Consider the following 21,308-nt stretch of genomic DNA (forward strand, 5'->3'; position numbering starts at 1 on the left):
TATTTAAGAAAGGAGAGAGAAAATGGGGAACTACAGATCTGTTACCCTGATGTCAGTAGTACAGAAAACACTGGAATCTATTATAAAGAATGTGATAACTAGACACTTCGAAAATAATGAGCTGATTGAGCAGGGTCAACGTGGATTTATAAAAGGGAAATCATGTATGACAAATGTGTTGGAGTTTTTTGAGGATGTTACGAGCAAGATAGTTAAGGGATATGGTGTATTTGGATTTTCAGAAGGCTTTCGATAAGACCCTACACAGGATGTTAGTAAACAAAACTGGAGCATGACATAGCAGTAATGTTCCAGCATGGATTGAGATTTAGTTAATGGACAGAAAACAGAGAGCAGGAATAAATGGGTCATTCTCAGGTTGGCAGGCTGTGACTAGTGGGGTACCACAGGGATCAGTACTTGGGCTCCAGCCATTAACAATATATATCAATGATTTGGATGTGGGGACTAAATGTAATATTTCCAAGTTTGCGGATACACAAAATTGGGTGGGAATGTGAGTTGTGAAGAGGATGCAAAGAGGCTTCAGGGGGATTTGGACAGGCTAGTGAGTGGGCAAGAACATGGCAGATGGGATATAATGTGGATAAGTATGAGATTATCCACTTTGGTAGGAGGAATGGAGGTGCAGAGTATTTCTTAAATAGTGAGAGATTAGGAAGTGTTGATGTCCAAAGGGACCTGGGTGTCCTTGTTCATAAGCCACTGAAAGCTAGCATGCAGATGCAGCAAGCAATATGGAAGGCAAATGGTATGTAGGCCTTTATTGCATGAGGATTTGAGTCCCAGGAGTAAAGATATCTTGCTTCAATTGTCTAAAACATTGTTTAGACTGCACCTGGAGTATTGTGTACAGTTTGGGTCACCTTATCTAAGGAAGGATACACTTGCCATAGAGGGAGTGCAGCAGAGACTCAGCAGACTAACTCCTGGGATGGCAGGACTGTCTTACAAGGGAGAGAAAGGAGACTGGGCCTGTATTTTTTTTTAGAGTTTAGAAGAATGACAGATGGTCTCATTGAAACTTAGAAAATTCTTAAGGGGCTGTACAGAATTGATGCAGGAAGAATGTTTCCCCTGGCTGGGAGGTCTAGAACCAGGGGACATCGTCTCAGAATAAGGGGCAAGCCAATTAGGAATGAGATGCAAAGGAATTTTTTCACTCAGAGGGTGGTGAATCTTTGGAATTTTCTACCCCAGAGGACTGTGGAAGCTCAGTCATTGAACATGTTCGAGACAGAGATCAATAGATTTCTAGATAATAGTGACATCGAGATATGGGCAATAGTGTGGGAAATTGGCTTTGAGGTAGATGATCAGCCATGATCTAGTTGAATGGTAGAGCAGGCTTGAGGGGCTGAATGGCCTACTCCTGCTCCTATGTTGCTATGTTCTTAAAAAGCTCATGGGGTTGGGGGTGATTTTTCGCATGAATAGATTGGCTAAACAGAGTCGGGATAAATGGGTCATTTTCAGGTTGGCAAACTGTTGGTAATCAATGCTGGGGATTCAACTATTTATAATTATTAATGAATTGGATGAAGAGATCGACTGTATTATAGTGAAATATGCTGACAATACAAAGATAGGTAGTACAGCAAGTTGCAAGGAGGATACAAAGAGTCTGCCAAGGGATATGGATAGGTTAAGTAAGTGGGCAGATGGAATATAATGTGGGAAAATGTGAACTTGTCCACTTTGGCAGGAAGAATAGGAAAGCAGAATAATGTTTAAATTGCTTGAAACTGCATATTGCTACAAATGTTACGAGGGATTTGTGTGTCCTCATACATGAATCACAAAAAGTTAACATGCAGGTAAAGCAAATAATTAGGAAGAAACAATGGAATGTTGGCCTTTATTGCAAGGAGGATGGAGTATAAAAGTAGGGAAATCTTTCTAGAACTATACAAGGCATTGGGGAAACCTAACCTAGAGCAATGTGTACAGTTTCGGTCTCCTTACTTAAGGACGAATATATTTGCATTGGAAGCAGTTTGGAGAAGGTTTGCTAAGCTGATTCCTGGGATGAAGGAATTATCTTATGAAGAACAGTTGAGCAGGTTGAGCTATACTTATTAGAGTTTAGAAGCATGGGAGGTGATCTCATTGAAACAAAAAAGGTTCTGAGGGAGCTTGACAACGTAAATGCTGGGAGGGTGTTTTCTGTTGTGGGAGAATCTATTACAACGGGACGCTGTTTAAAAATAAGTGGTGTCACATTTAAGACAGGGATGAGGAGGAATTTCTTCTCTCAGAGAGTTGTCAGTCTTTGGAATTCTCTTCCACAGAGAAAGTGGAAAACTGGATCATTAGATATGGCCAAGTTAGACACATTTTTGATCTTAACAAGGCAGTTGAGGGTTCTGGGGATCAGGTAGAAAAGTGGAATTTAGACCACAATCACATCAGCCATGATCTTAGTGAATGGCGGAACAAGCTGGATGGACCAAATGGCCTACTCCTGCTCCTATTTCTTATCATCTTTCATGATGTCAGGAAGTCCCAAACAGCTTTACAGCGAATGAAGTGCTTTGAAGTGTAGTTACTGTTGTGATCTAGGAAAGTGGTTGTTAATTTGTGCACAACAACTCTCACAAACAGCAATCTGATAATAACCAGATAATCTGTATTTTTTATGATATTGATTAAGGAATAAATATTGGCCAAGATATCAGGGATAACTCCCCTGCTTTTCTTCAAAATAATGCCATGAGATCTTTTACACCCACCTGAGAGGGCAAGTGGGCCTCTATTTAACGTCTCATCCAAAAGACTGCACTTCTTAACAATGCAGCACTGCCTTCGAACTACACTGGAATGGCAGCCTAGATTTTTGTGCTCAAGTCTCTGGAAGGACTTGACTCCACAATCTTCTGACTCAGAGGCAAGAGTGCTAACACCTAAGCATGAAATGCAAACCAGTTGAGTTTGTTTCCCTAAAACTAAAACTCCTTACACGTTGTAGGAAAAACTCTCCAAGCATCTCCTAGGGTGGAATTTTACTGCCCTGTCGCCGGGGGTGGCGGGGGGGTGTGCGCGTCAGGGTAGTGCAATGCGACGAGCTGTTCAAAAGTCCATTGACTTCGGCAGGAACAGAAAATCCTGCTGCCGAGAGGGGCCATAAAATTCCGCCCCAAGTGTTTTGATTTTGATTAAAGTATCATATTGGTATATTTGTGTAGTTTTGAGCAGATTTTGCAAGGTAGAGAGAAACAGACTTTTATGATGTATCTGTATATTATTCAATTAACTGTGCTAATTATTTTTGCAACTCAGCATTTAGAACTGTATAGTTTAATTTCAATATTATATCAATAGAAAATATAATTTTAAAAAGGTAATAAGTGGCAATTTATTAATTGCATTGTTACATAAAACAGACTCAAATAACAATCTGTAGAAAATGACTAGTAAAGCATATTGATTATGTCTTAATAGAAAGTTTGGCTCTGTACAGTACATTAATTTCTGTTGTTGCCACAGCATTCTGTATGTTGAATTCTTTTAAGAAAAAGGAAACCCTGTTTTCATACATCTGTGAAGTTGGCTAAATATCATGCATTAGAACATTTTTTCAAAATGATGTTGAATGAGTAAATGAAAGTTGAATGTGTCTGTAAATATAATGTACTTTTTTCCCTTTCCCTCTGTTTTGTAGCAATCTGTCATCTTCAGAGAATGTCACCAGCAATTATGGTATGGGTGGTTTTACACCATATGGATTAGCTGGAACATTGGCTGGTGCTGCTACCTGCTTTTATGCTTTTGTTGGGTTTGACTGTATTGCTACTACAGGTAAGGATCATGGATATATTAATCACTGTGGAATTTGGTCTGATGGTTTATGCAGCAACCAACCTGCCATCTGTAGTGATTCGCACACTATTTGCATTTGAACACATTTTTCCCCCAAAAAATATACATTATTCATAAAATTTGTAAAAGTACATTACAAAACATTTTGAGTTGAAAATTTTAGAGTGCAATAAAATTCAACTTTTCTCCATACAGTGTGTTCTACTCTGAGATGCCTCAATATAATTTAAATATTCTTGATATTCATAATGCACATTCCATGTCAGGCCTACGACCCGAGGGGTTCTACGCAGCTTCCAGCCCCTCGGTGTACTATGGCAGAAAGGCGTTAAATATTGACCTTTCCCCATTGTGCCTCTGTGGCGGCTGCTCCAAGCTTCAGTGCGTCTCTCAGCGTGTGTCCTGGACCTTGGAATGTGCCAGTCTGCAACTCTTTGCACTGCAAGACCAGCAAGTTTCAGGCAGAAGCTTGCACACAGTGAGCATGGATCAGATATTGGACTGTAACACCATACCAATGCTTCTCTAATTTGTGAACCCTTTAAGTGTGGCTCCCTACTGAAAGAATTAAATTTCCCTTGCAATTTGTCCCCAGTTACCCTATGCAATTTGGAACTATAACTGACAATCATAATTTCAGTTGCTATCCCATTAAAGAGACCTTCTATGTGGATTTAAAACTCTAGGCTTGGTCCCATAATTATTTTCTTCGTCGACTTTTGTGTTTATTAAGAGGATTGAGATTAGTGTTAGGGCATTAAATGCTTTTCCTTTTCTGCCATTCATTGTCATTATCAAGTGCAAATCAGAACATGTTCAAACTAAAGTTTCAATTCTGCCCCAACAATATGCTTAGCTCTTATATCAAGTGAGTATGCTGCTACACAAGCCTGATTTTCTTCTTTCATTTCACAAACCATAGTCATAGTTTTGGCCTTGTAATCTAGGAGTTTGATTTCTCCTGCTAGCATACTGATTACTATCCTTGCATGAAATTGCATTGCGCACTATTTTAGTGCAGCTGTTAACTTGTTTATTTTAAATGGGTATTTACTGTGTTAAATAATATACAAAGCAATCTTCTATAAACATGTCAACCAGTGTGCTAAGCAATGAAATTACCCTCTCACCACGTCAAGTTATGGCAACTTATGGGTGGTGTTATTATTCTGTGTTGACATCCATTAAGAACTGAATCAAGACAGCACAAACACATTTCTCAGAGATGTTCAGTTTTACAGTTTTGGCAAACAAAGGTGATTGCACACAGAATAACATGCAAAATGCATTTTAATTTTGCTTCTTAAATTATGAAGAAAATTCAAGAAATTTTAATGTTCAGTACTTCCAATTCTGGAGTATGTTACTATGATCTGTCTTAGAATGTGAATTGTGATTAGCACAAAATTTGATTTACTGTTACTGTGCAAATGTATGTCCCTTAGAATTTTTTTTGTGTTGCTTCCATACCAAAGTATGAACTACTTAATGTTTTGCATCGACTTATTTATTAACTATTTTATTGCTTTTGGATATAATTCAATTCTGACATAAAATGTATTGATGGTTAATTTATGTTCCAAATATCATTATACTTGGCCCTATTATATTATTTGCTACCCCTTCTATAGCCTTTCAAGTACCATTCCCCAACTGATGGAATATTCAAATGTTCTGCTCCCAGACCTTTGGTTGAATATTGTGTGGTCTACAAAGTAGCTAAACCTTTTTTTTATTTCTCTCCCTTTTTCATGTTGCCTTCTCCCTCTTTTGGTCCAAACACAAGTAGTAAAACCCTCTTCATCATCTGAGTGACAGCACGATTGAGATCAAAAATTAATCATCTGATATAAGCAAAGCAGGAGCAGTTCTGAGGAATTTCCTGGGTCTGTGTTTTCTGTCATCAACTTATCTGACAAAGCTCATCTTGCATCAGCAACTTTTTGCATTTGAACCATACAATGTTCTTTGCTGCCATTCCAGGTGAAGAGGTGAAAAATCCCCAAAAGGCTATTCCCATAGGAATTGTGACTTCCCTTTTGGTTTGCTTCCTGGCATACTTCGGAGTTTCAGCAGCACTGACCCTCATGATGCCTTACTACCTGCTGGATGCAAGAAGCCCACTTCCTGTTGCCTTTGAATATGTTGACTGGGGTCCTGCAAAATACCTGGTGGCAGTGGGATCCCTTTGTGCACTATCAACAAGGTATGAAAAAAATCAGATTTCTTTCAGAACAGACCAATTGGAAAGCTTTATTGTGTAGAATTCATACAAGCAAACATTAGATTCAGAACTTTTGCGTACTTCATCAAGTTGAAGTTATTTAATAAGTGATCATCTTAAAATTGTGATGGTTATTTAGTGAGGAAAGGGGTCATCCCTAAAGTTTGCATTTAATGGTAAGTGTGACAGTTAGCACATCTTAACTTCTACCCTTCTACTGCCACTCTCACCACCATATCCTCCCTTCTTTCTTGCCTCAGCACTGTACTTAAATCCATTTGATTTAACAACCCTCCTATCGTCCCTCAACCTTTCCTTCCATATAATTGTCCTAGTCATATTTATGACTACCCATTTTCTACTCACTAATTCCTGCCAACGCAAGATAGCCGCCAACAGCGCTTCTGCGTATGAGTACTGCTCCACTCATGAGCTGACATCCAGTGTTGTCACTGCTGCACCCAGCCTGCCAAGACCACTTTGTGCATACGCTGATGACATCACTGTGCATGGTGTGCTGATGCCAGAAAGATCATGCATGAATTTCAAAATCTGATAATTTTTTTAGCTGTGGAGAGACAGAAGAGGCCACCAAATGGTGCAACCGAGTCAACAATGGGCACCACACACAGCCACCTGACATAATCCGTGGGGTGCCCTCCTGTACCTCCCTATCTCTGATACTTTCTGCACCCCTTACCAACCTCATTAACCTGCCGCAGACCCCACAACCTTGCCTATCTTTGTGACCTCTTCCAATCCCTTCAACCCTCTGTGATTTGCGTGTTACTACAATTCTGACCTCTTTAGCATTCTTCATTGCTCCTAAATTGGCGCCTGTGTTTTCAGCTGCTAAATCTCTCATGCCTAGAATTAATCTTCTTAACTCTTGCTTCCAAGTCTCATTCTATCAAGAAGAATGAGGATTTATTGCAAAACTAATTTGTTTTGGATGATTATAAATTCATATGTTTCACAATTCTGCCCCAAGCGCACATTAAAAGGATGCCGCCACCCAACTGTGATTTCAGCAGCACCATCTTTGGTCCTGGCCCCTGCCTATTTTGTCGCTTCAAATTATGTCACAAAGCAACATGCTCAAACCTTTTCTACCTCAGAGTCTCCATCATACCATGGTCATAATTACGGGCAAGGATATCTCCTTGTATGCTTCGCTTCCCACGACCCCAAACTTCTTCCATCCTGCTCCCTTCTGCATCCACTGCTGCACTACATACTTCCCCAAGTCACTTACCACTACAGCTTCAAACTTCCAACTATTCACTTTTTGGCATTCCATTCGCCAGAATACTTCAGCACCTATCCATCTACTCAACCACTCCTTTTCTGTCGGAATGTCATGTAAAATGGGCAGCAGGAGATCAGGCTCCTGTTTACACTATGCCAGAGAGGGGCTCCTGAGCTACACCAGGCGATGCTTAACACAGAGTTGACCACTATGGTGCAAAATATCATCTTACGAGATGGAAGACTGCCAACAATATACACCTTTTCATTCAGTGTTGAACAGATTTTCTGTGATTTTCCAGATGTTGAAATGACATTGCCTTGCTGCAGTGGTTTTCCCATCCCTGTAATGCTCTCCCCTTCCTTCACTCTCGCTGGGTCAAAATCGTGGAACTCCCTCCTTAACAGCACTGTGGATGTACTTACACCACATGAACTGCAGCAGTTCAAGAAGGCAGCTCACCACCACCTTCTCCAGGGCAATTAGGAATGGGCAATAAATGTTGGCCTAGCCAACAACTCTCACCTCCCATGAACGAATAAAAAAAATGTCACTACTTGAAGCTCGTAGTGTGGAGATCACCAGGCAGTCACTGTTTCCCCCACAGCAGGGAGCAGGCTGACAGGACTACTGTCACTTCCTGTTGACACAGGTTTCCCATCCAAATTGTCAGGGTCAAATACTTGGCTTGTTTCTGTGCACCCAGTTAGTGGTTTGTGAAGTTGTGAATGTGTAACAGAGTTCATGGGAGCATTTATCATGTTGAGGCAGTGGTCTTGAGAGAGAGGCAGACATTGCCCTGGAGTTTGTCTACCCATTGGTGGTGTTTAAAATGCCCTGCGGTAGACCTTAATTTTCACTGCCAGGTGGTAATCTAAGGGTTGTGGTGTTGCCTTCAGTTATACACCCTGCCTGATTTTTCCATTCCATTGACCTCCAGTGGAAAAGAAAATAGAGTTGAGTATATAATTGTTAGCTTTCCACCAATGCAGAGTTTACATAATCTGTCAGTGAAAGATAAAAATCCACTACCCAATTAATTAGTATGCAATACAAATTGCAATTTTTGTGGAAACATTCAATATAAAATGTTTGCTTGTTGTGAAATGGTGAAGGAGAAAACAGTCTCCAAAACTTCTTGGCATGCCTAACTCTACATTTTTCTATCTTCACAGCTAAATAAAATCAAATCAAGCTAATTTTTATTACGTGATTACACTGTAGGACTCTACATAACTGTTTCCTGTTTGATAGCGTAAACACAAATCATGTTTGACCAACTAAATTTTGTCTAGCATGCTCGACCGGTTGAATACAATCGAACATTAACACTACCTACTTCAGCAAAAAAATCTGTTCTGAAATCCCATCTTAAAGTCAGGAAAAAGTCATAGTTCTGAGTTACAATGGCATGGGTGGAGTTGCTCTGGAATCACTTGTATAACTCCTTGCAGGCAGCATTGGTGAAGGCCTATGACAGTGGGCATATCATTGTTGTTGGTGAATTAGAGATTCAGCAAGGACAAGGAAGTTTAAGTCCTTGATTAATCTACTCTAAACATCATTGCATTTCTGATCCTCCAACTCGTCCATAGAAACAACACTATGAACTGAGGTGCACAGTATTGTTGGGGGTCTCCTGATTTCCAACTATAATTTTGGTGGAACTGCTGGAAAAATGGCATTAATGGCTCAAAGTGGTTTCTCCAGAGATTCTGCTGAAGTTACAGCAAGAGAAAATTCAGTTAGTCATGTATTTTATTATCTGTTTTAATTCCTCAGTTCTTGCCCTCCTCTCTTGAAACTGCAGATTATTTCTAGGATATAAACCTAAAAGGAAAGCCTCCTGCACCTTGGCTAAGTAATCATTCTTTATGTGTAAGCCTAAACATGAGTGTTGCACATGAACTACTTCTGCAGAGGTGTCAACATATTCAAACACAATAATGTTGCCACCTGATGTCTGTGTGCACGCCCACTTTCTGTAGAATTCCCTGAATGCTTTTTTAATCCACCCACCCCACCCTCCTCCCCGATACCATAGCCCGGAATCTTAATATAGGCTGGCAATGAAATTGGAATATGCTGCTTTATGTGTCTGAGTAATACACCAGGCAGTGTGCCACCCACTGGGGTATTGATGGAAATCAACGTGATATTTTGAGTTTGTAAATCTATTCTATGATAATTTTTAAAACACTTGTCATTTTATTTGGGGGGGTGAAGAGCTATGTGGATTTTACAAACCACTGCCCCCTGGACAAGGAGAATTTGGGAGTTTATGTAGAGCCCTAAAGTGAATGTCAATTTACTGCATACTGGCTGTGACTCTGATTTGCGACATTCTGCATGTCTTTGCTCTTCATTCAGTCTACTTGGTTCCATTTTCCCCATGCCCCGTGTAATCTATGCTATGGCTGAAGATGGGTTGCTTTTCAAAGTTTTAGCCCACATCAATTCTAAGACGAAGACTCCAGCTGTTGCTACAATGTCATCAGGTGTGGTTGCAGGTGAGATTTTATGGATGGATGGAAGAAGGAAAGTAAAGGGGGAATTTGTGTTAAACAAGCAAATGTAGAACAAAATTGTCAGATGGTCAGCGTGTTAATTCTTTGCTGGGTCTAATTTAAAATTTGAATTCTCATTTTCCAAGCCACTGCCACTCAGATCTCTCTATGCATGGGCTCCTTCACTATTTGAATTAAACTCAACAGAAGTTCAAGGAATAGCATCTCATCTTTTGATGAGGCACTTTACAGCCTTCTGGACTTAACACTTAAGTTCATCGATTTCCCATCATAATCATTACCATTTTTTTCTGGACAGCAACTGTCAGTAATTATTTTGCTGTTGTCATTTACACTTCCTCGGGACTCATTTATGTTTCTCCTCTTGTCTGAGATGAGGAGAAATTTCTTCACTCAAAAGGTTGAGAATCTTTGGAATTCTCTACCCCAGAGGGTTCTGGATCCTCCCTCATTGAATACATTTAAGGCTGGGAAAGACAGATTTTTGGTGTCTCAAGAAATTAAGAGATATGGGGAGCAGGCAGGAAAATGGAGTTGAAGCCCAAGATCAGTCATGATCATATTGAATGGCAGAGCAGGCTCGATGGGCCGCATGGTCTACTCCTGCTCCTATTTCTTAAGGTCTTATGTCCCCATACCCTTCGTCGACCTGACCTCTCCTCATCTCAAGGCCACATGCACCCTGACTTTTTGGGACCTTCTCACCCCTCCCCAAACCCCCACATGATACCATCCAATACCCACCCATGACTTTTCAGCTACTGGCTTACAGGATACAGATGCCACCCCTGAATGTGACTGTGCCCTCTGCATCACGGTACCATGTCTCTAACCCCAGGACCAAATTCCTTAGGTGACTGCCCACATCCTACATACCATACTGTGCACAACTGTCACTACCCAGAGAGGCCTTCACCTGCCCAAGACTGGGACCAAGACATGTGTGCCATGCAGAGCCCTCTAACATGGCCCGCATAGCCCCAGGATAGTCTCTTCAATATGTTTCCAACAGTGTGGCCTCAGCCCAAGGACAATCTCGGACTCTTCCTTGGATACTCTTGCCCCAAGCCAGTCTTTCAGTACTCCACTTTGTTCTTTGACCACCCACTAGTCCTGCCTCAGTTTATCCCCCACCCCTCTCATGCTCCAACCTCCTCCCCAGTCCTGCTTCCGTCTCCCCCCTCCCCACTGGTATTGCTTCCCATGCCCAGGCTTGGTGCAGCTTGTGATATAGGCAACCAAAATCTCGCTGCAACTCTCTTAAAGGTATGCAAAAGCAGCATCTACTGACCTCAAAGTCATTAATGTGAAGCTCGCCAGGTGCATGTCACTTATACACAGTCGGGTAACAGGCTGTTCTAATTATTCACTGGGTACTTAAATTCGAGGGGAATGTAATTCCAGTGGGTTGGCCTTTTAATGAGCATCATGAGATGCAAATATGGTTCCCAACACAGATCAGCGGAAAACTCGACCGCCTTTAACCTGGTATCAAAGTCGAGAGAACAAAATTCCAAACCAAATTCCCGCCAGCGAGAAACTGACTTTTTCCATCACGCCAAATTTAGTGTCCCTGCCTGGCAGGAGTTGAAAATGCCATGAGAAATCCTTCTGATGGCCCCAGGGCTATTGGCCTCCACTGCGACCTCCATGCAGGCCACTTCGGTCAGCCTTGGAGTCTCCTCTTAGCATCAGCTGGCATTAGGGCCTCCCACCTGGTACTTACAGCCTGGGGGAGGGCTTGCAGGGAGGTGTCATTGAACCTTAGAGCCATCCTTTTCCTTCTGCACTGGTCAGCAGCTCTCTACCTTCTCTCCGCCATCTGAGGAGACACGGGAAGATGTTGAAGCCTGATTCTCAAGATATCCCTGCAATCATGAGGCTTATGCTTGAAGTGCATTCAGCTTTCTTCAGCCTGCCACAATTCCATTAATCTACTCATAGATAATTAAATACACTAACACATCTAAATCGGTACTCACCTGTGTGAATGAATCAAAATCTTTTTTTTGGAAAAATATACTTTATTCATAAAATATCTGGAAGAACATACCAAACCATTTCAAAATCACCATCACAAAGGTACAATCAGGTTCAACTTTTACAACATGAATCACGAGGTGCATCAATACAATAAATGAATATTACAATCATTTGCAGACATTCATTTTGAGCTGCACAGCCCGAGGGGCTCTAAACAGTTCCCTGTCCCTCGGTGCACTGTGGCAAATTAAAATTTATATCAGCAGCAATAAATTCTTCTTTGCTCATGACTGCTTTCAGCCCTGGGGCAGCTCACAATGTCCTGTGCCAGGGGCCCCTTTAAATGAGTAGCCATGACCTCCTCCTGGTTCATGGCCTGCCAGGATAGTAGCCAAATGTCCCACCCTCCACTACACAATAGTCGAGCAGCCTACCCTCAGGAACCCATGTTGGCCAAGAATACACTCGGCATCTGTTAATAGGCCGATTAGCATATTATTCCAACTTTATCCAAAGTAGGGGCGGGATTCGGCGAACCGTTCTCCCCTGCATCGGACTCCTGCCCACCGCAATGGTATGTAAAGTTCAGCCCTAGTTTTATATTCTAGATTTTTAAAATTGAATCTGCTATCCTGGGACTGGTACATCCTTGGGCATTCCCAGGTGCCAGTTCTGCCCACCAGAACCTTTGGATGGTTGGTTTCTTGGAGACAAAGGATACCTGATGAAGAGATGGCTCATGATCCCAGTGTACAGAGGCTGAAATGTAGTACAATGTGAGCCACACATCTACTAGGATCATCAAATGAATTTCGATACTTGGACCGTGAAGGTGGCTTTCTGCAATATTCTCTAGCTCATGGCTCACTCATTGTCATGATCTGCTGCACCTTACACAACCTGGTGCTCCAGAGAGGGGAGACCTTGGCAGAGGATGACCTAATGGAGTGAGCCACATCCTCTGACAATGAGTCTCAGGACGAGTCTAAGGACAAGGACGAGCCATGCCAGCCAGGAGCAGAAGTTAATGTGCAACAGGCTTTGGATGGCAAAGAGACATGGGAGTCTCTTATAATGTAAGGATTTGACTAGAAATATGGAATTTGTTATACGATAACATCTTTGCCTCACCCACCTCTTCTTGGTATCTCCCACATATCAACACCAAGGCCATGTGCCAATGGTGAGGCGCAAAATGAGGCTGTTCAGAGAGGCCCATATGAGCACAAACTTGCTTGATAGCAGCCAGTCCATCAAAATCCAAATCCAAACAAGGACACCAGACACAACATAGAATCAAAGCAAGTACACGCAACACAGAATCAAAGCAAAATATCTGCAAACAAAAAACACTATACAATCATCCTTGTGAACTCATGTGTGACTGATGTGTTTTCTTAATTCATTTCTAGGTACTACAGCATGGTGCTTCCCCCTCACCAATGTGCTGGAAACAGGCTGCTGACCATATGCCCCTTTGCCTGGGATTGTCATTTTTCAGACGAACATACATGGGAGGGTGTGCGGGTGTGATGTGTGTGAATAGTCACCAGAATGGTGAAACATGCTCTCACCTGCTGCTGCTCCAAAGCTTCAGTGTCACATGGGACTTCGGCAAGAGTCCGTGGTCGCCCGAGCCTATGAGGGCCCCGGCAACGTGGGAGTCTCCTGCACATTGGCAGGAATCTCATCTGTTGCCGTGGCACTCAGAGGCATTAGTGTCAATGGCAGAGGTGCAGAGGAGAGGGTGCCCTATCAGAGGCACCTTGAGAGGCGCCCCCCCAATTGGGACAGCAGCTGCTTATTCACCATCCTGAGGTCCATTTGGTCCCTCCCTGCTTTCCTGAGAGGAACCAGGACCTGGCTGTGACTCCAGATATCTTGTCCCCTGCCTCATCTTGGCTCTGGGCACCTGAGCTCAGGGACAAGATGATTTGCACCCCAGTATACCATCAGTGAGCTGCTGGGTTTGGCCATCCATGACTCTTTAAAATTGAGAGAATCTTTCTTCCCAAAATGCTGCAAGCCACCAAAGTCAAACACATCTGTGCTCTCTTGCCACCCACTTCCCAATTTATCACCAACCCCTTCTGCACAATCCTTCCAGGTGAGAGCTTTGGGCCCTTGGAATCTTACCAGCCTGAGGCCCTCCTCCAGCCTCTCCACAGCTGGTGGTCTTGCACCATTGGTTGGCTGCTGTCTCCAAAGCCACCTCCTCCAGAGGAGTCTAAATGACGGGCTTAGTGCTCCTTGTCCACCTCATGAGCCAATTACACACTTCACACCCTCACACCCTCCCATACAGGTCCATCTGCAAAATGGCTGTACAGTCATCCTTGCCAAAAGTAAGAGGTCGTTCAAATTCTTGTGGCACTGCAGCCAGGTCCTTTGGATGACCCTGTAGCTGCTTATCACCTCTGCAACCTCCATCCAGGCTTCTTTGGTCTGGCAGGGAGGTCTCATCTGGCCATCCCTTATTCACAGCATGGAGGATGAGTCACAGGGAATCATTGTCGAATCTTGGGGCCATCCTTGATCTGGGTCCTTCCATTTGTCTTGCCTCCATTTGGCCTGCCAGACCCAAGACTTGAAGGTTCAAATGTGAGACTGCCGGAAAGGACAGGTTGAGTTTCCTGCTCTGTGGAGAGACAAACAGCGTTAGAGGATAGATGATGAGTCTTTTTCTGAACACTTCTTATTCAGAAAGGAATGGGACAAATATGCACAGATCATGTTCTTTCTTCCCTGACAAGGGCTCTGAATGAGACTCCCTGTCATTTTGCAGATCACCAAAATGGTGAAACATGCTCTCACCTGTCGCTGCTCCAATGCTTCAGTGTCACCTGTGGATTCTGTCCTCCTATCAGTCTTCTTTCAAACACCTTTTTCCAACACATGGATCTCTCCTCAAGTTGCCACCAAACCAGTGCCAGAGTGCCTTTAAATGGGTGGCTGTGACAAACTTCCAGTTCACAGCCTGACCCTTCTCCCATTGGACATCCCACCCTTAACATCCAATTGGGCACAGAGCCTCCCTTTTATGCAGCTAGTTGGCCGCCTTCCTGCCTGGTGCCTACCAATTGGCCGAAACACGCTTGATTCGCCATGAGGAAACAGCAGGGACAGCAATGAGCAGACTGCGCAGTTCCGTGTCCACCTCCCTTACCCAGCCATATAGCATAAAATCCAACCTATGAAGTAGTAATTTCTCAATTGCTAATCTTGTTCCATTGCATAATCTAGGAGCATCGAGGTTTCTCAACAGGATAATTGGGACACCCACTTTCAACAATAAATTGTGATAAGGCATGCCTGATGGTGTCAGAGAATTGAGAAACTCTACAGAGGAGCATCATCATCAACATCAACTGCTTTGTATGATACTTCTGTGGAATTTCTTTCGACAATAGATCATTAATCTTATCTACATCTGTGTATTTTGGAGCTAATAATACCCCTTCCACATAACCAACCAGCATTTTTGTAATTATAAACATTATGTACTTCAATGAATGAGAAGACTGTTAATCAAAGATATAAAAGTGATATGACCATTGACTTTGGCAATTCTACAGTTGCTAAATGTATCCTTTACAATACATTGCACTGAACATGCTTTTGTTTGAACTTTGACCTTTCTCCTTTTAGCCTGTTGGGGTCTATGTTCCCTTTACCCAGAATTCTGTTTGCAATGGCACGAGACGGTTTACTGTTCAGTTTTCTGGCAAAAGTGAGTAAGAGGCAGACACCAGTTGTTGCAACACTGGCATCAGGGGTCATCTCTGGTAAGCTGATGCAACTTGTCCCTTCCCCCGACGGGACCTCATCTGTCGATAAGCATGCCTGGGCTTGATGTACTGTTCCCTGAAGCATGCAGAGTTTTGGTGCCTTCACGAATCAGGTGGTCAGGATTGTACTGCAAATGGGTATGCCAGGTTCTAGGAAGCAATAATTATAATTCTGTAGAAGAAATTTATAGTAGCAGACATTATAATCTCCTTTATATTTCATAAGTGGATTAAAAAAATCTGGCATCTGCTTAAAAGACTAAATACGAATTCTTAATTTCATGAAATGAAAATACCTTCTGAAAGAAAAGATATATTTTATGAAAAATGTGTACAAAAATAACCTAGCATACCTAGCCTCTAGTGGTAATTGTTCACATGGATATTAAACAGTGGTGTTAAGATTAAAATATGGCCTTTTATAAACAGCCAAAGCAGACAAATCAAATCCTCCCGGTCAATGTCAAGTCATACGGTTTCACGGTGTCTGTGTCTGTTCTGGAGCAAACTGATGTTGATATGAAAGTGCTTTGCAATTAAGTTACTTACTTATTTTTCTTCTAATCTCTGTAGAATCTGACAAATGTTAATAATTCTAATGGGCATTAATTCCAGGGATTTGAAAGCACATGGTTCCCTTTGATAATATTTAACTTTTAATGCCATATCTTGTGATATGTGCCTGAGACAGATTAATGAGTTTCGTAATACATATGGGGGCTGATATTGTAATCCTTGCTGGAACCATTGTTCACAAAGGGATGCTTTGCTTGAATACTTTTTCAAATGCTTCCACTACATAATGTGTGTGGAAATATGCTAAATTGTTGAATTTAGCATTTCGGGCGCTAGTTACAGACAAATGGATCTTGGCCCCTAAATAAAACAATAACAATTTCCATTTGTGTAGCATCTTCAAAATAGAAAAAATACTCCAGAAGTGTAACCATGTAAAAATGTATATCAAACCAGAGAAGGAGATATTAGGATGGGTGAGTGAAAGCTAGGTTAGAGGTAGGTTTTCAGCAATGCCTTAAAGGATGGAAGTGTGGTGAAGAGGCCAAGAGGTTTAGAAAGGGAATTTCAGATCCTAGGGCCTAGGCATAAGATGGCACAGCTGTCAATGGTGGGACAAAGGGAGTTGATGATGCACACAAGGCTAGAATTGGAGGAACACTGAGTTCTTGGAGAGTTATAGGGCTGAAAGGTGTCAGAGATAGGTAACAGTGGCGGTGGGAGGTGGGTGAGGGATGGTGCATGGGGTAGGTTGTGAGACCATAAAAGGATTTAAACATAAAGAGAGAATTTTAAATTTGAGGTGTTGGAGGGCTGGGAGCCGTTGTAAGATAGTAAGCACCAAGGTGATAGGTGAATGGGACTTTGTGTGGAACAGGATATAAGCAGCAGAACTTTGGACTAAATCAATTTCCACCGCAAGGATATTCTAGTTGATTTATTTTTTTTTAATTTAAAAATGTGTAGGTAAACTAGAAGAAGCTTTTGAGATGATAACAAGGAGGGTCAGTGAGGGTAGCGCATTTGATATCATCTACATGGATTTTAGCAAGGCTTTTGACAAGCTACCAGATAACAGACTGGTCAGAAAGGTAACATCCCATGGGATCCAAGGGAAAGTGGCAAGTTGGATCTAAAATTGGCTCCGTGGCAGGAAGCAAAGGGTAATGAATGATGAATATTTGTGCTAGAATGTTGTTTCCAGTGAAGATCCACAAGGCTCAATACTAGCTCTTGTTTTTTGTAGTATGTATCAATGCATTCCCCTTTAAATGAAGGGGGAATGACTTAAGAACTTTGCAGTTGATACAAAAATTGATGTATGGCTGATAGCAAAGAAGAACGGAAGATATCAGTTGTCTGGTCAGAAAAGTGGCAAATGGAGTTCAATTCCAGAAAGTGTGTGGTAATACATTTGGAGAGGACAAACGAGGGAAGGGAATACACAGTAAATGATAGGATACTAAGAAGTTTAGAGGAACAAAGGGACCTTGTCGTGTACATGTACACACCTCAGAAGGTCGCAAGATAGGTCAGTAAGGTGGTGGTTCAGAAGGCATGCGGAATACTTGCCTTTGTTAGCTAAGGACTATAAGAATAGGGAGATTGTGCTAGACCTGTAGAAAACCCTTGTTAGGCCACAGCTAGAGTGCTGCATACAGTTCTGGTTGCCTCATTACAGGAAGGATGTGATCGCACTAGAGAGTGTAAAGAGGAGATTTACAGAGGGATGCTACCAGGATTGGACAATTTAAGCTATGAGGAAAGATTAGATAGGCTGGGGTTGTTCATTTGGAACAGAGGAGGCTGAGGGGAAAGTAATTTAAGGTGTAAAGAGGCTTAGATAGAGCGGATAGGAAGGACCAATTTTCCTTAGCAGAGAGCTCAATAACCAGGGGCATAGTTTTAAAATAATCGGTAGAAGAACTAGAAGGGAGTTGAGGGAAAAAAAAATTTCAATCAGGATGATGGAACTCACTGATTGAAAGGGTGGTGGAGGTAGAAACTCTCATCATATTTTTTTAAAAATACTTGGATGCTCACTTCAAATGCATAATCTACAAGGCTATGGACCAAACTGGAAAGTGGGATTAGGCTCTTGTATGTTAGCCTCTTATAGCACCTTTTCAGCTGAAATGGGCCAAATGGTCTCCTTTAGTGTAAATTTTCTATGCTTCTAAGTAAAATGGGCTCTTAACAAGTAAAGCCCAAGAGCAGCCATTTAGCTTCAGCCATTTACTTAAAGTATGTTCATTTTAATCTCTTCAAGTTTACTATAGCTATGCTAACTGCTTGCTGCCTCTGCATGCAAGTGTTTTGAATTTAACACAGCTGACTCAGGCAAAGCTATCCAAGAACCAAACAATCCTGACCAAGATCCTAACTTCATAACCAGTTTTTATGACATGGTTTAACCAAATAGCAACTGTCTGCTTAGAGTATTTATTCTCCTTTTCATTTGTACGTTTTTCATGCAGCTTTTATGATATTACTGGAGGGACTATTTGATGTGGAAGGGGAAGGGAATTGACTGCAACACAGATTATCATGGTTATGTGCAGATGTGCATTTTTTATCAGGAGTTTGTTGAGATGGAAGAGATATGGGACGTTGATTTAAGTGGATTAGGACAAGAGACCTGAAACATCTGGTCTAATTTTATTTCTCTCTCATGTTTTTTGGGAATCAGTATTAGAGTTGTGTGGAGTAAATTAGTGGACTAGAGTTTACTGTGGTGAGTAGTGTTGTAGTGTAGAGATGTGTAGTTTAATATGCTTTGTATTTGTTTCAATTTTCTGGTAGGAAAGCTTTGCCTTAGTGCCATTTAACAAAATAGTTAGTAATTTTTACTAAACCCGTAAATTAGAAATTTCTGAATTCCCAATTCATGTACATTTGTTTCAAAATTTCACTTGCAGATCAAGCAGTTTAAGCAGTTTTCATGGCAGAAGACCAGCTTCATTTCCACTCCATATTTGAATTTTTCAAACACACCTTTTTTTCATGGAATTCTGTCTAGGTGGGATCCACATTTTAATCTCCATCATCACTGTTTCAATTTACCTGTGAATAAAGGCCATACTAGAAAATTTAAGCATGATTGGGGATTTTTCTAAGTTTAAATGTGTCTTTATGTTTTCTATTTTGGTTGCCTCCAAAAACTAGCAAATTATTCATTCTATCTTGCCTATCAATTGTAGCACTGGCAATAACATTTCCAAATGTATTAATTTAATGTCTTATTAATTAATCAATTAACCTATTAGGTGTCTTAATTCATTGTGGTATATTTTCATTAGATCTAAGACATAATCTACCAACACAACAGTACTATGAAACCCATATTTTGTGCTATAATTGAAGCTTCACAAATTGCATGCAACAGGCTGTAATGATTAGCATGATTTAAATGTGTAAGTAAACACACTACAGAACTAAATCATTAATGGGTTCCGTGTATTTTCATGTGTCATTAACTCTTTAAAGAAGAATCTTTGAACAAACTCAATGACACTGTACCCTCCACACTTTGAAGATGTTTCTAACATTGCACAGCAGTTGTACAAGTTAGGCTAAAATGACTATACAACTTAAAAATTACTGAAGAACACTTAACATGCTTGCATGATATTTGTCTACTTGCTCTTTTAGCAGAGGCTTTAGCTCATTTAAAATGAAAGGATTGTGATAAAACAGCAGACAGGACTATTTCCTGAATATGTTAACTGATAATCTATTGATATCAGCAACAGGTCATTTCTAGACTTATATGTATTTTCCCACACAAACTATAGGTTTTTTTTGTTTCAACACTACTATTCACATCCTGGTGCGTTTTTTTTTTGACAGCTATCATGGCATTCCTCTTTGATCTTAAAGCCTTGGTGGATATGATGTCTATTGGGACACTCCTGGCATACACTCTGGTAGCAGCGTGTGTACTGCTCCTAAGGTACAGTAAGTCCTTGCTTAATGTTGACTCTTAACATTGTTTCACTTTATTAATGGCCTTAAAGTGAAACAAAGTCAGTGTATCCATTTAACATTGCCAGTTTCACTTTAAAGTCATTTGTCACAGACTTCTTTGTGGCCTACCTGTGCACAAAAAAGTTCCCATAGTGCTTTCCATTCTCAGCCTTGCCTCCCACATCCTCTTCTTATAAAGGTCTATTTTCAGTTGCTCTGCTCCTGGCTTCGCTGATTGCTCTGGTTCTGAACTGAAATTTGTGGATTCCATCTAGTGACAGAAGTTAGTCTGTGCAGGTAGTCCCAGGATTCCAGCAGCTTCTTGCACTGACCAACATCTGACAATAGATGGAGCGTAGTCAATCAAAAATTACTGAGGTGGGTGTAATTTTTTTTAAATTATATCACATTTTCTTGTATTTATTTGTTATATTTTGTAAGTTATTTCATGTAGCAATGCACAGTTTTGCACATGTATTGTACATTATTTTTCGGGAGACAAATGTCCGAAGGAGACTAACTCTGCCTTTAACATTGATTCCTTGGGAAACTATGATTCACTTAAAGTTGTTTCATTTAAAGTCGTGATTTTCAGGAAAACTACCACCAACTCTAAGTGAGGACTACCTGTAAGTATTTATGCCTCTGTGAATATCTTATGTTTAATGGACAGTACTCCTTTTTTTTTACCACTGTGATCAGTGGACATTTTGGACATATATGGGTCATGATAACTCAATTTTAATTGATGTAACTATTTTTATTTTTGTGAGCAAGTTCCACTGTGGGAAGAAAATGCACCCTGTTTGCTCAGCTACTGGGCCTTAAAAGTAGTCACAACCAGCACCCAATCACAGGTTAAATATTCTTCAGTGGGGTGGTGGTGGTGTAGTGATATTGTCACTGAGCTAGTCATTTAGAGACCCAGGGTAATGCTCTGGGAACCCGGATTCAAATCTCACCACGATGTCTCGTCCCACCGGCAGAACAGGCCCAGCAGAGGTGGCAGCACAGAGGTATAGAGTAGGGAGGGAGTTGCCCTGGGAGTGCTTAATGTTGACTCCAGATCTCATGAAGTCTTATGGCATCAGGTCAAAACACGGGCAAGGAAACCTCTGTCCCCCCTCTGCTAATGAATCAGTACACCATGTTGAACATCACTTGGATGAAGCACCATCACCAAGAGTGACCTGCTAGCACCACTACTGGCTGAG

The 21,308-nt window shown here is 41.4% G+C and overlaps 1 protein-coding gene across 1 annotated transcript in view; it reads left to right on the top strand.

Moving 5' to 3' along the window:
- The window catches only part of slc7a2 (solute carrier family 7 member 2), a 198,697-nt gene that overhangs the window by 137,090 nt on the left and 40,299 nt on the right, over positions 1-21,308 (top strand). Inside the window, exons 5-8 of the mRNA XM_041191056.1 lie at positions 3,683-3,819; positions 5,824-6,046; positions 15,473-15,609; positions 19,978-20,080. Coding sequence (XP_041046990.1) covers positions 3,683-3,819; positions 5,824-6,046; positions 15,473-15,609; positions 19,978-20,080 — 600 coding nt within the window. The remainder of the gene's footprint in view (positions 1-3,682; positions 3,820-5,823; positions 6,047-15,472; positions 15,610-19,977; positions 20,081-21,308) is intronic.

Source organism: Carcharodon carcharias, chromosome 1, assembly GCF_017639515.1.
Source record: "Carcharodon carcharias isolate sCarCar2 chromosome 1, sCarCar2.pri, whole genome shotgun sequence".
Lineage (NCBI taxonomy): Eukaryota > Metazoa > Chordata > Chondrichthyes > Lamniformes > Lamnidae > Carcharodon > Carcharodon carcharias.